The sequence below is a fragment of the Archocentrus centrarchus genome, chromosome 14, assembly GCF_007364275.1.
Source record: "Archocentrus centrarchus isolate MPI-CPG fArcCen1 chromosome 14, fArcCen1, whole genome shotgun sequence".
NCBI classification, from domain to species: Eukaryota; Metazoa; Chordata; class Actinopteri; order Cichliformes; family Cichlidae; genus Archocentrus; species Archocentrus centrarchus.
In genome coordinates this window covers 18,045,769-18,061,848 of record NC_044359.1, presented here as the reverse complement: position 1 = coordinate 18,061,848, position 16,080 = coordinate 18,045,769, and the positions used below count along the sequence as shown (strand labels likewise).

Sequence of the window (16,080 nt, the reverse complement as noted above, 5' to 3'; positions counted from 1 at the left end):
CTTTAAAAAATTTTAAATAAAAAAAATTATGACCCACTGTCATGCTTACGCCTGGCAAGCTTATAAAACACTGGGCAGAATCCCTGATATTTGGCTGTGGCGCTAATGGGGCAAAGAAATCCAAACACTACACAGCTCACGATTCCAATGAAGTGCAAACACATCATTCATGACACATCGGGGTGAGTCATTTCATAGAGGCCAACACAGAGAAGAACACCGAGTCAAAACACATCATTTTCAGTGCTACAACTGTGTTTACTGCCTTTGGAAACTTCTGACGTTATGCGAGTGGAGTACAACAGCCCTACATTTGCACAGGTTAAGTGATTATTTTCCTCAATCTTTTCAGGCTATTATTATCAATAATGCAATGCTTACCCATCTGTCTGAACTCTTGGTTGACTATCTGTAGCCAGGCAACATCCAGGTCATCCAGGTCATAGCAGCTGTAGAGCTGGGTCGGAGGACGCTGAGTATCACCTTCCCTCTCCTGCCCGTTGTTGGACAGACCACCTGTTGACTCCGGCAGCAACCTGCAACAAAAACGAAGATGCACCCAGTGAGTTTTATTTATGTGGAAGCAATAATAAAACTCAAGCAAAGAAGCAACAAAATGCAACGAGAGTAAAAAAAACACCGGCAGGTGCACAACCCACATACTCAACTCAATGTATTTTCCTTACAAATGTGGCATCATTTAAGGGGAAATACACAGTATAAATATAAACAATATAAAATGTATTGCAAAGATGCATTGTTACAATAAATCAACCAAACACAGTTTTCTTTACTTTTTGTGCTGAGTTTACATTGGTTGTCCATGCACAGTTCCCTGCTCTCTTTCAGTGTTACAGCGTACACAGTGACTCTGTGAAAGGTTATCTTGCAAAGCTGCATGTAAATATCTGTGTCAATATTTTTTTAAAACTCCATGTGATCTGTGACACACTGTACTCCTTATGACAACATGAATTATTAGGAAGCCCAGTTCATGCCTTACAGACAAGTCCTGACCTCATTGTCCACAAAGACTGAATCAGAGTATGATGGAGTTAAAAAAAAAAAAAAAAAGTCTACTAAAACAATGACAAATCAAGCGGTTGTGGGTAGCAGTGACATGAAGCTCCTCCAGGCAGTGTCTAGTCTCTGGAGCCTGGGGACCAAATGTCTCTGTCAACAAGAGCAGGAAATGGGGTCAGGAACTCTGCTCAACCCACTGGGAACCAATAAAGACTAATAAACACACACAGGCCCAGGCTCACATAAAGCACTGGGACACTGCAAGAACTAACAAACACATGCACAGAATACACAAAATAAATCACACACGTGCCATCATGAAGGCAGAAACCACACCCGAATAATAAGAGGAAAAAAACAACACAGCATTTAGATCTCAGACACACACACACACACACACACACACACACACACACACACACACACACACACACACACACACACACACACACACACACCACAATTTCTCCAAAACATCTCTGTGTTTATGATAGTAACAAACACACACCCTATTATTCACTTGCTCGCCCGCTGAATCGAGACCTTTGTGTGAAAAGGTGAAGTGCGTCATGATCACAGCGACAAACAACAAACAACCTTTAGCTCTCAGTTTAGTTCCCGGCCTCCAACGCCTCATTATCACACCGCTTACTTATTATCCTCCTCCATTACCACTATCACATCAAACAGCACTGTGATCATCTTCCTCATCATCCTCCTCATTATCATCTCCACCACTGCTGCCTTCATCATCACAAATCAGCTGCCACAATTTAAATTCACTGTCAATTCACTGGATTCACTCTCAGGCATATTGGCAAAGGTCCGCAAATAACTGCTGTCTAATTTATACACACAGATCGATTGCACTGTGTTGGCAATCTGTCTTAGTCAGTGCAGCCAATGAGCTCTTTGAAATTGACTTAACTGTTTGCTTTTTGGTTATATTCCCATATAAAACCAAGATTGCATTTTGCACTTTATTTGCCGTATTGCAGCAACTGCTTCACTATTTGTGGAAAAATTTCTGAATTTATGTTTCAAATCTATGAGGTTCTGACTGGGCTCTGAATGTATGCAATATTCATTTTTATTAAATTTGAATTTCTGCATATGTAGACGGGACCACATTTTATCAGATGGCGTGGCTATTTCAAAATCAGGATTTAGCAGGAGAGGAAAGCAGCATGGAAACAGCTGCTGGTTAACATGTCTTTATTTTTGTTGGGCATATTTAGGTCACTATTTTGTTGCTCTCGTTAATGTGCGACATTACAAACAGAACATTATGCAAATGAGTTCATCAGTATTTGGAATTTGGCTTTAATAAACTACAGTACATGTGAGCAAAAAGCAAAGAAGATGCTTCATATGAAATGAAATTGTACGTATGCTAATTAGCACATGACAAACAAGAGTTAGAAACCTTCCACTGAAAGTTAGTAACACTCTTACAACCGCAGTGCACTAATCTCCTCCTGTCATAGTGTCACTTCTTAACTACTCCATGAATCTGATAAAAAGCACAGCTCTGATCCATTTTGTCTGAAAATGTGTAATGATTACTGAATCCAAGATTCTAATATATTTATACATGAGGACAAAAGGGCAGGAAACTGAACCCTGTTTTGGCCTGCTTTCAGGCTGATATCCAACACTGGACAAACGGGCCTGGCCACTTAAGTGGCAAAGGGGAGAAAAGAGGCACACACACACACACACACACACACACACACACACACACACACACACACACACACACACACACACACACACACACACACACAGGGAGAATAGGTTTCATAATGGGAACTCTGGGCTGACTGTTTCCGTTATGTAACTTTAAAAGCAACAAGTGTCTTATTACATTGGAGGCTGGTGGTGTTTCATTATTAAAGGATGAGGCTGGTGTCATTGTGTAGACACTGTGCTTTACAGCAAATGCTGTAAGAAAAGGCCGAGAACCAAGAGTGTGTTAGTCCACGACAAGTTACTATTCCATGTCTCCCACTGGATCCTACTCAAGACATAATTCCTTAAAAATTATTCCCACATACAGTCTATAGTTGATTTTAATTTTAAGCAGGGGAAAATCCTTCCTATGATGGGGAGTATCTTCCTGCAGATGGCACAAATGATTCTGGTTAATAGGATGAACAGTACTAAGAAAAAACTCCAGTATAATCCAGGAAAAACTGAATACCCAGTCCATAATGTAATAACCCATCAGCAGTGTAATATACTGAGATATTATCAGCAGAGTGCTATTGGATTTTATGATACTCTTCATGTTGTTTATTTTAATATGGGCTTTATTACATTTTGTTTTATGACTCGAATGGTGTTTGTTTGGCTTCTAGCGAAACACGAAATTAAAAAAGAATGAAAACAGGGATGAAAATTCAACATTTTCACACCAGTGGAAAAAATATAAAATAGCTGAAAACCTGGATGGCATGTCCCCAGTCATCTAGCTGGTACCAACATCAATCTGTGAAACTAGACCTTTTTCTGTCTTCCAGAAATCAGTCCAGAACAGCTAAAACAAACATTCAAGAGCCATGCTGCTTCATTTTGTAAATTTAATAGTATTTAAAAAACCATTTCCTGATCCCTATTACTCTGTTAGCACTATAGGGGGAGCCTCTAGCTTAGATGTCAGGTAAAGATGACGGAACATAAATATATTGCCTCACAATAATGTCAAATGATTCTATGTGATGCTTATCAAAAGTACAGTGTGTTTGGTAAGGATTATGTATCCTGCATTAACATGGGCATCATTCATGCACTCACTCTGACAGGTCATGTAGGTAAACTAAAGTAGGTGAACAAGAGCTCCCTTTGTCCACGTTTTACCAAATAAACAAAGGTGGGGATGAAGAGCAGTCAACTGTCAAGACAATTATTGCTTGCTGTAAGATTTTCTGCCCTTTCATGGTATTAAGTGCAAACTGGAGAAATGGATTTTAGAGCCCAATCAGATTTTTTTTTTTTTTAGATATTATATTTATTTCAAATTCACAAAGGCTGACTCATCAACTTTCAGCAACAGAACTTCTTTTGTGCGGCTTTGTCGACTTTGATATTCACTAACTGATTGAGGCGAGTCATTTCTCATATATAGAAAATGTTATATGGTTTGCAATTCAGGTTGATTTTTGTATCAAAATCCACTCACTTTATTAGGTACGTTTTGTATTGTGTTGCGACCCTTTTTTTGCCTTCAGAATTGCCTTAATTCTTCATGGCACAGATTCTACAAGGTGCTGGATAGAATCCTGAAAATTTGGTCCATACTGACATCCCAGCATCACACAGTTGCTGCAGATTTGTCAGCTGCACATCCATAATGTGAATTTCCTGTTCAACCATACCTCATAGGTGCTCTATTGGATTGAGATTTGTGACTGTGGAGGCCATTTAAATACAATGAACTCACTGTCATAATCAAGAAACCAGTTTGAGATGACGAGCTTTGTGGTATGGTATGTTATCCTGCTGAAAGCAGCCATCATACCCTGGTCATAACAGGACATAGTCAGTAAAAATACTAGCCGGTGGTGTTTAAACCATGCTCAATTGGTAATGAGGATCCCAAAGTGTGCCAAGAAAATATCCCCCACACCATTACACCAACAACACCACCGACCTGAACTACAAGGCAGGATGGATCGATGCTTTCAAGTTATTTATGCCAAATTCTGACCCTCGTGTTTGACATCGAGGCTTGTCAGACCTGGTAATGTTTTTCCGATCTTCTACTGTCCAATTTTGGTGAGCCTCTGAGAACTTTATTCCCTGTTTGGAGCTGAGAGGAGTGGTATCTGTTGTGGACTTCTGCTGCTGTTGCCCATCTGCTACAAGGGTCATCGTTTTGTGTATGCAGAGATGCTCTTGGGCATAACTTGGTTGTAACAAATGGTTATTTGAGTTACTGTTGCCCTCCTATCAGCTCAAAGCAGTGTGCCCATTCACCTCTGACCTCTGGCATCAACAAGGCTTTCTCACCCAGATAACTGCTGCTTACTGGATATTTTCTCTTTTTTGGCCCATTCTATGTAAACCCCAGTGTGGGAAAATCCCAGTATATCTTAAATCACCTTTGCTCCCTTATTCTGATGCTCAGGTTGATCTTCACCAGGTTGTCTTGACCACATGCCTAAATGAACTGAGTTGCTGCCATGTGACTGGCTAATTAGATATTTGTGTTAAAAAGCAGTTGAACAGATGTACCTAAAGGGATCAGTGAGTCCTTTTTTTTCCATCTATGCAGCTGTTTTTCTTTTGATATATATTCGTGACACTGTCAAGATAAATCAAGATGAAGTACTTCTGTCATTTTCTATTGTTGTTCCTTGTCTTAATATATCCATTAACGATCTATTAAAAAGGAGAAAAGCATGTGAGGCATGTCTGGTCCGAGAAGTACTGGGAAAATTTAGGAAAAATCAAAGAAGACAATCAGTAAATATATTTGAAGCCAAAGCAAATAACCCTACCATCAAAAGCATCTCAAAATGGGAGTATTTTAAAATTTAAATTCTAGCTTTTAAAGCAGTTTTTTTCTTAACCCTTTATCAGAGTATCAGTAATAAATAATTCTTCCCAAACACTTATTTTTCTATTTGAGAAGCTCTAACGAGAAGAGCAACAGACAGAGAAGATTTAGATGTTTCCTCCTTGTAGTCACAACAATACGACATGACTTTTGCTTTGATCTTAATGGTGTGTGCAATAAAATATTCAGAAGCAGCTACACATGTAGGGGCTCTGAATCCTAAAACAACAAAAACCAAACACCTCCCACCCTCCCCCACCCCCAAATCCCTCTCTTCAGCTTGAAGCCCCTGAAGCAGGAGTGTCGCTCGTTTGCTGCTCGGGATGTGCCTCCGGGGAGCTGAGGAGCGGGAACTGTAAAAGTATATCTTGTGCCGTAACACCGCTGAATAGGATGTTATATGAGCTTGGACAGGGAGGACAGGAGTTTTATATGGTTGGGTGTGTGAAAGTGAAAAGAAAAGTGAACTGGGTCGAATGTCTGCTGCAAACGAGTCTTATGCATTTGCCTCGCTGAAATATACAGAGATTTTGGCAGCCTTACTGGAAAAGAAATCATGTCACGTCTATGCTAGATCTCATTTCACTTTCTCATGCTAAAAATTTGGCAGGTCAGTTGCATTGTTTTTAAAAGGGAGAACGATGTGTCTTCTTAGTGGTATGGCCTCAGCCTCATGTCAAGTCTTTTACTCTTTATCATACACACGAAAATAGCAGGTAGCCAAAGGGAACCACCTTATAACAAAGCCAGTATTTTATATTAGAAGCTAACAGTAGTCTCCACGAAGAAAGGTGCTCCCACTACAGAGTCCACCCCACATATATCAGTAAGTGTTACGACCCAGTGAGGGAAACTGCGAGGGAAAGAAATCATGCAACAGGTGCAGAGAAAGCTTTACAGTTTCACTGATGGAGTAGATAATAAAAAAAGAAGGTGGGTTAGAAAAGTCAGCCTAGGCTTCTTCTCTCCTCCAACTCCCATATGTTTCTCACCACTGTGTAAATCTCACTTTCCTCCTTTTCACGAAATGCCAATAATAATCTCTTCTCAAGGAGGGATGAAGTGGATGGTGTTTACTTAAAACATTTCCAGTGTGGGCAGAGTGACAGTGGCTGGGCTTAGTTCTCTGTCTGACTCTCTGCCCACACAGGACATGTCTAGTTTAAACAGACCTCAACTCCTGACAGATCGCTCAGGAAGAGCAGGAAGTCATTCTAAACAAGGATGGAAACATATGACACTAAATGGGGAAAAAGCGGAGGGAGGAGGGCATGGATGCGTACAGTAAAAATGAACTGGAAGGAAGAAAAAAAAAAGAAAGAATCTGCTGTTACATAATAAGATTTAGCAAAGCTTCGCATTAATGTTCTCCATCTGCCACTTTGTTTTTATGCCACACTACCTGTCAGAGAGAGATTCACATATTTTAGCTAACTCAGAAAATGAAACTCTGCTAATTAGCTACAGATGATCAAATGCGGCAGCGATACCTGTCACTTCTGCTGGTAGCAGTGACCGAAACTTTCACCTTTTCAAAACAAGACACGTTGCTTAAAAATGAGAACCATAATTAAAATTCCAGCGCTCACAGATGCATTTTTACAATGACAAGGAATTCAACAGAAATTACACTTTCTGGTGACACTATTTACACTTACTGAGCTTCAAAGAAAATGAGCTGCGGCACTAAAACATACTGCAAAAAAAAAACAATTACTTCACTGACAGCAAAATCAAATGTGTCTTCTGTGATATGTCAGCTAGGGGATAAAGCACAGCCTATGCTGGCTGTACAGGAACTTACTGGAACATCATGAGATTATTTGAGGACCAAATAATTCGTAGAGAGAGAAAAATGTAGGGACATCCAGTCACGAATGGCCTGGGAAGTATGGGAAAAAAAGCTTCCTACTGCACCAGGCTAATGAGGTTTAGCCGGTGTTATGCCAAAAAGTGGTTTCCGGTATTTGTCAAAAAGTGATTGACTGTATTTAAACTGTTGTAGATTATTTTTTTCAACTATAATCTGTCAAACATATCATGAATATCAAGTCATTTAAGTGAGAAACTCATTCCTGTCACACAGTAGAATCTGCAATCACTTTGTGGCAAAGTGACTTTTATATATTCTTTATGAGGGTAAAAAGTGTCATTGACATTAAAAATATATTTTTTAAGAGAGATCTGGCCAAGAGGGCATCAGAAATTGCAACAATTATGACATAAAGTTCTACAAAGATATTTTCCATCCATCCTCTTCTGCTTATTCTGTTCAGGGTTGCGGAGGGGGGGGCTATCCCAGCTCACATAGGCTGAGAGGCAGGGTATACCCTGTACAGGTCACCAGCCTGTCGCAGGGCCAACACAGAGAGAGAGACAGACAACCATTCACACCTATGGGTAATTTAGAATCACCAATTAACCTAACCCCAGTAACTGTACGTCTTTGGACTGTGGGAGGAAACCAGAGTACCTGGAGGAAACCCACGCAGACACAGGGATAACATGCAAACTCCACACAGAGAGGTCTGGGCCAAGGTGGAATCAAACCCAGTCCTTCTAGATGTCATTCTAGCTGTGAGGCAGCAGTGCGAACCACCACGCCACTGTGCTACCGCCTTGCTGCTCGGCCTTTTGGCTAAAATCAAGTGCGCAGTAAAGATATTTTAAGTGGCCAAAAAGTATTGGATTGATTATAATGTAAATACAATAATGCAGAGTCAAAAATATATTTTCAAAACAGGTCATGTCTTCATTTTATATATAAACCCTTCATAAATTCTGTTGATTACCAATATAAGCAAAGACATTACACATAACAAAAAACACATAGAAACATCAGAAATCACTTTTTGGCACAACACCGGCTCCTGTCTGCTGTCCATGAACGGGAGGGTCGCTCTGATCTGCTGAAAATCAATAATTGCGACAATATTGGGAATAAATGAGCATGAGGTGATAATAAGGTGATATGTAGATACTGAGAAATTTGGTTCTCATGAATTTCATCAGAAGAGGATTATTTTGTTGGCTTTTTTTCTGAGGAATTTTATGTTGCAGTTAGTTTTAGTAGTGAAACCATAACAGACTTCAGGTGATATGTAGCAGACACTGATCAATAAATCATCAGGTTTTTTTTTTTTGCTCAATTTTCCTTTGTTTTCTTGTCAAATGTGGCTTTTATGTTTGCTGAAAGTTCTTTTTTCATTATTGTTTGCATGAAATAAAGAAGTTCTGAGTAATTTGTTTGTTTAAATTTGTTTAAATTATCATTTGATCCAGAAATAACTTTTTCATGTATGCAAATGAACTGAACTGAAAGTCACTGAACCGTGGCTTCTGTAGCACAATGTGAACTGAATTGTGGAATTTTGTACTGTTACACCTCTGATGCTAATAGTGCCAGTAGTAAGACTGGAGACAAGCAGGAAAAGGGAAGAAATGTTAAATGTGGAAAAGAAGGTAATAAGACAAGATGGATCAAAGCCAGAGAGGGGAAGGAGGAATGGATGCTTTTCATTCAATTGATTTCAGTCTCCAGTTCAGTTAGTTGAAAGTCAACTAACTGAACAACATGTTAAATGAATGTAGCCAAGGTGCAGAGTACATTGCAGAAGAGTATATGTGCATAGTATAGATACAGTAACACATCACAGAAGGCGATATTTCAACGTTTGGAAACAAAAATTCAAAACCCCAAACACCTGCAACCATTCTGTATGCATACAAAAACTTGATAAGGGTGTTAGTCTGAATACAAGATTAAACCACTTGTCCAGACATACCATTCTTGTCAGATGCAAACAATCACTTCCCTGTGTGTACACACTGGGTCTGTGTGTGCGTTTGAAATAATCTCTCATTCTTGAAATACCTCACTGTCACAGTACGGCTGAGAAAACCGGCTATTCCCTTTTCTTCCCTGTAATCCCCCTCTTTCTTCCCTTATTTTCACACCAGACTCTGTGTGAGTGTGTGTGTGTGTGCGTGTGTATTTGTGTGTGACAGAGAGAGAGAGAGTGGGAGAGAAACAGAGAGAGAGATGGTGTGTTGTGCCAGCACCCCCTTGTCCTTGGCCAACCCCTACAAATCCCCTAACTCTAAAACACAGTCTCATATCTGCATGCAAACTGGAGCAGGAGAATCAGGTCAGCATCCAACTTCCACAGGGTTACCCACCCAAGGATCCAGGGGCAACCCCATCACATGATACTGGTAGATGTGTGTGTGTGTGTGTGTGTGTGTGTGTGTGTGTGTGTGTGTGTGTGTGTTTGAATACAAAAAAAAAAAAGGGTTAACTTACTGACAAAAATATCTGTGCATCTTAGCAAAATTTTCAACAGGGCTAGTGCAATATCTCGATCTGTTGTGACAGCTACAATAATAGACTCTCTGACCTCTCGAGGGCAGCAGATATAATAATCATGCAGTCACTTGCAGTCATGCAGTCACAGTGTGATGTGGAGCAGTCATGCAGCAGCAGTGGCCTTCAGGTGTGTGGGTGTGCCCACCCCATGAATGAGTATAATATTCACCATCCTTTTAGCTCTGATTTGATCTCCACCGCCTCCTGGCTTTTTGAGTTGCTAAATGCAACAATATGTTTGCGATGCTTGAAAATTTCCTTTAGCTGAAAACAGCGGCTTTCTACAGTATGGCCACAATGGCACCTTGTATATATGATGTACATATGTAAAAAAAAAAAAAAAAAAAAAAAAAAAATCTAATAGTTTAAGCAACTGTTTTTTGTTTTAAACACATATTTTCACTTGTTTTTACACACACACACACACACACACACACACACACACACACACACACACACACATTTCTTATAGTGTTGTTTTGAACAAGTGAGTCATCTTCATGTCATATTTAAACAGAAAAACACACAGAGCGTAATCTTTTAGCGGAGAGTCATCTTTGTTATATTTGTGTGAAATAAATAATGTAACTTCATCTCACACACACACACACATATACACACACGTATATACACAGAAACTGTGATCCTTGGGGGATGTGAGTCACCTTCATGTCATATTCATGTCAATGAAATCAATCATAGCCTCAAATACACAAACATCATTTGCACATTGACCTTTTGGAGATGACTCACCCCTGTGAGGTTTTCATAGCAATCAGCTAGCAAACCACACACACACACACACACATACACATACACGCACTCATCAAAACACAAACAGAAATCATGTAAAGCAGTCGCCAGTCTTTCACAAAATAATCACCCTCACATTAGGAGCCTGACTATTTCACTGTGCTTGCATTGGTTTGAAACCCTTTCCTCTTTTAAACTCAGATGCTTCATGAAACTGTTATCAAATCACATCAGATGACCCCATTAAATGAAACTTTAATCACCCCTGTGGTATATAAAAATCAAGCGGTAGCGAATAGTAGAAGCAGACAGAATAAGCCATAAATATTAATAACCATAATACATAAATGTGCTGAAACCAAGTTCTCTTCCAGCAAAAAGAAGTTCGCTTGAGGGACTAAAAGAGAGGGGAGAACAGAGTAGTTAGTATGAAGAACTACTCCAACTTTTTTCAATAGAAACACCAAGAAGATGATGTTTCAGAGCTGCCCACACTGTTACTGACAGCTGATCTCTGCGAGGTGCAGCGTAGAAACACCAGCATAATGAGCGCTGAGCACCAAAGATGGAGGGAACATTTTTAAAAATGAGAACACTGAAAATTACCAGTTTAAAGAAGAGCTCGTGAATATAAAATGTGGCTTCATTATAGTCTCTCTTTTCATATCTCTCTCTTGCTGTTATGTCAGAGCTATTCTCTCTCTACTTCCTACTTGGTCTAATATATTTGTTTATCACAACTAAATATTATACCTGCTTTTAGTGGCATGCATTAGGACTGCACAAATTACTTAAAAGTCTCACAGTTAACAGTTACTGTTTGGACCATGTAGAAGGAAACACTTTTAAAATAAATTATTATTTAAATTTTTAAGAGGTAGTCACTGATATCAGTAAAATCTTCAACAGTTTATTTAACATTTGAAGACACAAGTTAAAGTTATAAAATACCAGGAAATGTAAAGAATTATAGATCAATTTAAAGGAAAGACACAGAAAGATCTGATCTATTTGTTTGGGGGACCTGAAATTAAGTTGTGAACACAGACTATTATCATTGTCATCATCGAGACTACAGTAAACCGGTATTGTTTTAAAATCAGGATTTATTTTTGAAAAAATCTCCATCCACATGAAAATGCAAAAAAAAAAATGATGTTACGCACCGTCAAGAGCACGCCAAAGCAACAAGTGGCAATATAACTCTAACTGTGTGTGTGTGTGTGTGCGTGTGCGTTGGCCAATCAGAAGCCTTCAAGCAATAACACTGTATATGATGTGATGTCATAAAAAAGGAAATCAATTTCATATCAATGATGTTGCAAGACAAAACACAGAAAAGGATTTTCTGAGAGTCTTCGACCAGGAAGGAGTTTTTCAAAAAAGACCTAAAATGCTGCTTACACATGGACGAAAGGCCGAAACGCAAAGGAAAAGCTACATTTTCCAAAATACTTGTGTATGTGTGGACAGGTTCTGGAATCAATTTGGTGAATTTGTTAGTAAACAGCTGCCTTTTTTGCATTCAGTAAATGATTAATATATTTCCTGGCAAAATAAAGTCCTAGCCTAGCTTGGTTGTTTTTGCTAGCATAGACTGTATTAAAAAATGAACCCAACCATTGTTTGTGAACTCCTGTTTTAAACCCTCAAGTTCAGCACTTTGCCCATTGTATCTGGCCTTCAGTTTTTTTGGAAAGTTGCTACTCATCCATCACACAGGCCCAGAGGCCGGGTAGCGACCATCTGGAAGCCATTAATTGTGAGCGAAAAATGTGGATTCCCTTAGCGGTTGCAAGTGGTTACTGGCTGATGTTGGGTGGAATCAGTTGCACAGAGGTTTCTGCACTAAAAACCCTATTGGTCTATTGGTCACTAGCAGATTGCTGCAGTCGCCCATAGTTTGCATGACAGATGCCGACTTGTCTGCAAAAACTCACAATCTCCCTCTCTGAGCTTTAGTGAAACTAGTGACTGCCAACAACCTTCAGAAACCACTCAACAGCCAGTTGCAGGATGCACACTTTTCCCTGTTGGTGTCTAGATCTGCATGAATGGGACTTCAACAATCGATTTCACAGCATCATCCAGTAACAACCACCTACCACTCACAACTGATCAGGGAACACACATTTTTCCCTTGTGGCTAAGTGGTTGCCAGATGGTTGGTGGGCAGTCTCTTGGCCTGTGTGACTGCCTAGCAACTATCTGGCAACTACTGGTGACAAGGGAAAAATGTGTCAGTCACAAAGTAGTATCACAGGGTGTTAAATCTGACTTTAAAATAGTAATTAAGGCCATGAGAAAAATGTTTACTTAATCAAGTGAGAACAGGGTGAATACCTCATGGAATTTTACACAATCCCCCTGCTGGCCATTACAAAGAATACAGTTTTAAGGCACTTCCAGGGGCAGGGGCTACGTCCCATCTTCAGTCAGAAAATAACAACACTTAATTGAAATAAAACATTGGGTATAGGCGCTGTAACCAATTTAATTATAAAAACAAAGGCAAAGTCATAAAAATAGTAAATATAACAGGTTTTAAGAGTAAGGTGGTACCCGTTATTTTATGTTTATGGCACAGTTTTTAGATGTTCGTGAAAAACTATTTAAAATTATTTGTAATGCCAGAATCTGAGTGCATAAATTTGCCCTTTTGGTTTATCCCTTAACTCGTGAGAACAAGGGGATTGAATTTCAGTCGACTGTGTACACAGGAAACCAATGTCAGAGTGCATTTACAGTGAGCTGCCACTTTGTTCAGTGGTTGAGATGCCAGTGCGGTCTGCCCGTTGTCATGGATATTACTTAGACCTTTTAACAGTGCTTCTCCAAAGCACTGCAGGCGTCTGCACGCGCACACACACACACACACACACACACACACACACACACACACACACACACACACACACACACACACACACGATAACTTAAGCACAGATAATTCCGAGTACATAAACACACAAAAGCACATGCAGAGTCAAAACTTCCTCAGAGAAAATGCAAAAATCAAGCATGTGACCACACACTAATAAATAGATACAAGTACAAACACACACACACACACACACACACACACACATCACTCTCAGTGTGTCATCCTGTTTGCCTTCCCTCTCCCCTCTCCAAACTCCCACAGATCCAATACAAACAGTAAAAAAAAAGAAAAAGAAAAAAAAGAAACACCAAACCTAAAGACCCTCTGCTTTTTTCTTTCAGTCCAGCCTTCAGATATGTGCAAATAAAATTTAACAAAAGAGACAAAGCACATAATAACAAGAAGAAAATATATGCATGCAGTGAGAGAGATATGAGAAAGAAAAAAGGCAGAGCAAGAGAGAGAGAGAGAGATGGGTTGTGTATTTGCGCCCGGAGCAGGGTCTGGGCAAATAAGGTGGGGGCATGTTTTCATTCATATTTTCCACCCAGTTAGTTGAGAGGCACAGACGTGAGAGAGACAGTCAGAGGGGCGAGACACCGAGAAAAAGAGGACAGAAAGCACAAGTGAGAGCAGACAGGAGACACTGAAGATATTTTTCATGTTTTGTGGCACTTTTTTTTTTTTTTTTTACCTGGAGGCCCAAAATATTATGTGGGATTAGTGCTATTATACAAACAGGTGAAACATGCTAAGCAAAACACAATGATAGCTGCCACAAAGCTCTGTGTGGAAAAATAAAAGAAATGAGGTCCAGAGTCAACTCTGCCAGCTCATTTTCATGCAAAGCCTCCCAACAACTACAGAAATACCAGAGATTTGATTAGTTCTTAAAAATTCAAAAAGAAAGTAACACAAATGCAAGGAGGCTGAAAGCGATTCTGACACTTGGAATATCAGGTTCTGATCAGAATTAATATGCTGAAATTTATTAATTTATTAAAGCTTTACCCAAAAGAGTCCAGACTGTGGAATTACAAAAACATGGTTCACTTTCAATTGTTAGTGCAGGCTGGAATTTCTTCCACTAACAACCCACGTTTGGCGAGATACATGAAAGCATGTCAACAGCTTTCACCGTCCATATTACAGAGACATCAGCTTAATTTCATTTGTCAAGTTACACATGCAATTTAAATAACTACTGCTGATGAGATGCATGACGTATATTATTTTTCAGCCAAACTGAAGGCCGGTGCTGGCCGTTAGATCACGCTATCTGATTGTTGTTATTATATCTTCTGGATGAATGATTTTAAATGCCATTCATTATTCCCAGAGAAAAGGATATCCTCCAACACCTTACATAGTCTTGTTCCCTATTGTCTGAAGCCAAAACAAACCAGCTTTACACTTCTGTTAGGAGTTTCTCACCAAAGCGCAATGTGTGCATCCTTGCATTTGCAGACATCTGCACAGCTGAGTATTTGAAATCTACACTATTTACATCAACACGGGTCTGCCAGATGTCTTCGTTGTTAGCTCATTGCTACAACTGTTGACCAACTGAATATCTTTCCAAGAGAAATACACCAACTGGCCACCTGCTCAACTTCTTGTTAACGCAAATATCTAATAAATGATAAATCACATGGTAGGAATGCAATGCATTAAGGCATGTAGACAAGTTCAAATGGGGGAAGAATGGGGAAGAAAGGTGATTTAAGTGACTTTGATTGTGGCATGGTTGCTGGGACCAGATGGAGTATTTCAGAAACTGTTGGGATTTTCCAGCACAATGTGATGACAATGATCAGCGGGCAACGGTCAGACTGCTTCAAGCCGACAGGAAGGCAACAGTAACTCAACCAACCACTCATTACAAACAAGGCATGCAGAAGAGCACCTCTGAACATACAACCTATTTAACCTTGAAGCAGCAGAACACCACATCGAGTGCTAGAGACAAGAATTAAGGCAGTTCTGAAGGCAACATTAACAAAGTGTACCTAACAAAGTGGCCAATGTGACTTGAATGTAGAGCATCATCTTTTTTTGTAACCAGACCCTCTTCCTATTTAAAAGCTTTAGAGAAAGCAGCAAAAAAAAAAACCAAAACAAAACAAAAAAACCTGCAAAGCTCACTGTGTATGATAGATGTAAAAATGTAATATAAAAATGCACTGCCCCTTTAAGAGGGTTGCAATCACTTTCAGGAACAACAGAAACACATTACTTCACCATTACATACAAGTTATTTCTCACTTTGCATGCCCCCACGCATTGCAAAAACAAGGCTCTGATCTTTGTTTTGTTAGGAGTGATTTGCACAACTTCAATGTTAACAAGTTTTCCACAGTTCATCGTTTCCTCAAAGCAGGGGAGGAGTGTCACCCAACTGAGCCACAATGTTCCCTATGTTCCTTTTAGGAGGAAACACTAATACATCTTTATATAAATGATTACACAACGTTCGGCCAGTTCACAAGAGGG

The 16,080-nt window shown here is 39.6% G+C and overlaps 1 protein-coding gene across 1 annotated transcript in view; it reads right to left on the bottom strand.

Annotated features, from left to right (window-relative positions):
- jade2 (jade family PHD finger 2) overlaps positions 1–16,080 on the bottom strand; it is a 233,848-nt gene that overhangs the window by 106,771 nt on the left and 110,997 nt on the right. The window contains 1 exon segment of the mRNA XM_030747308.1: positions 382–536. Within this exon segment, the coding sequence (XP_030603168.1) occupies positions 382–536 (155 nt within the window).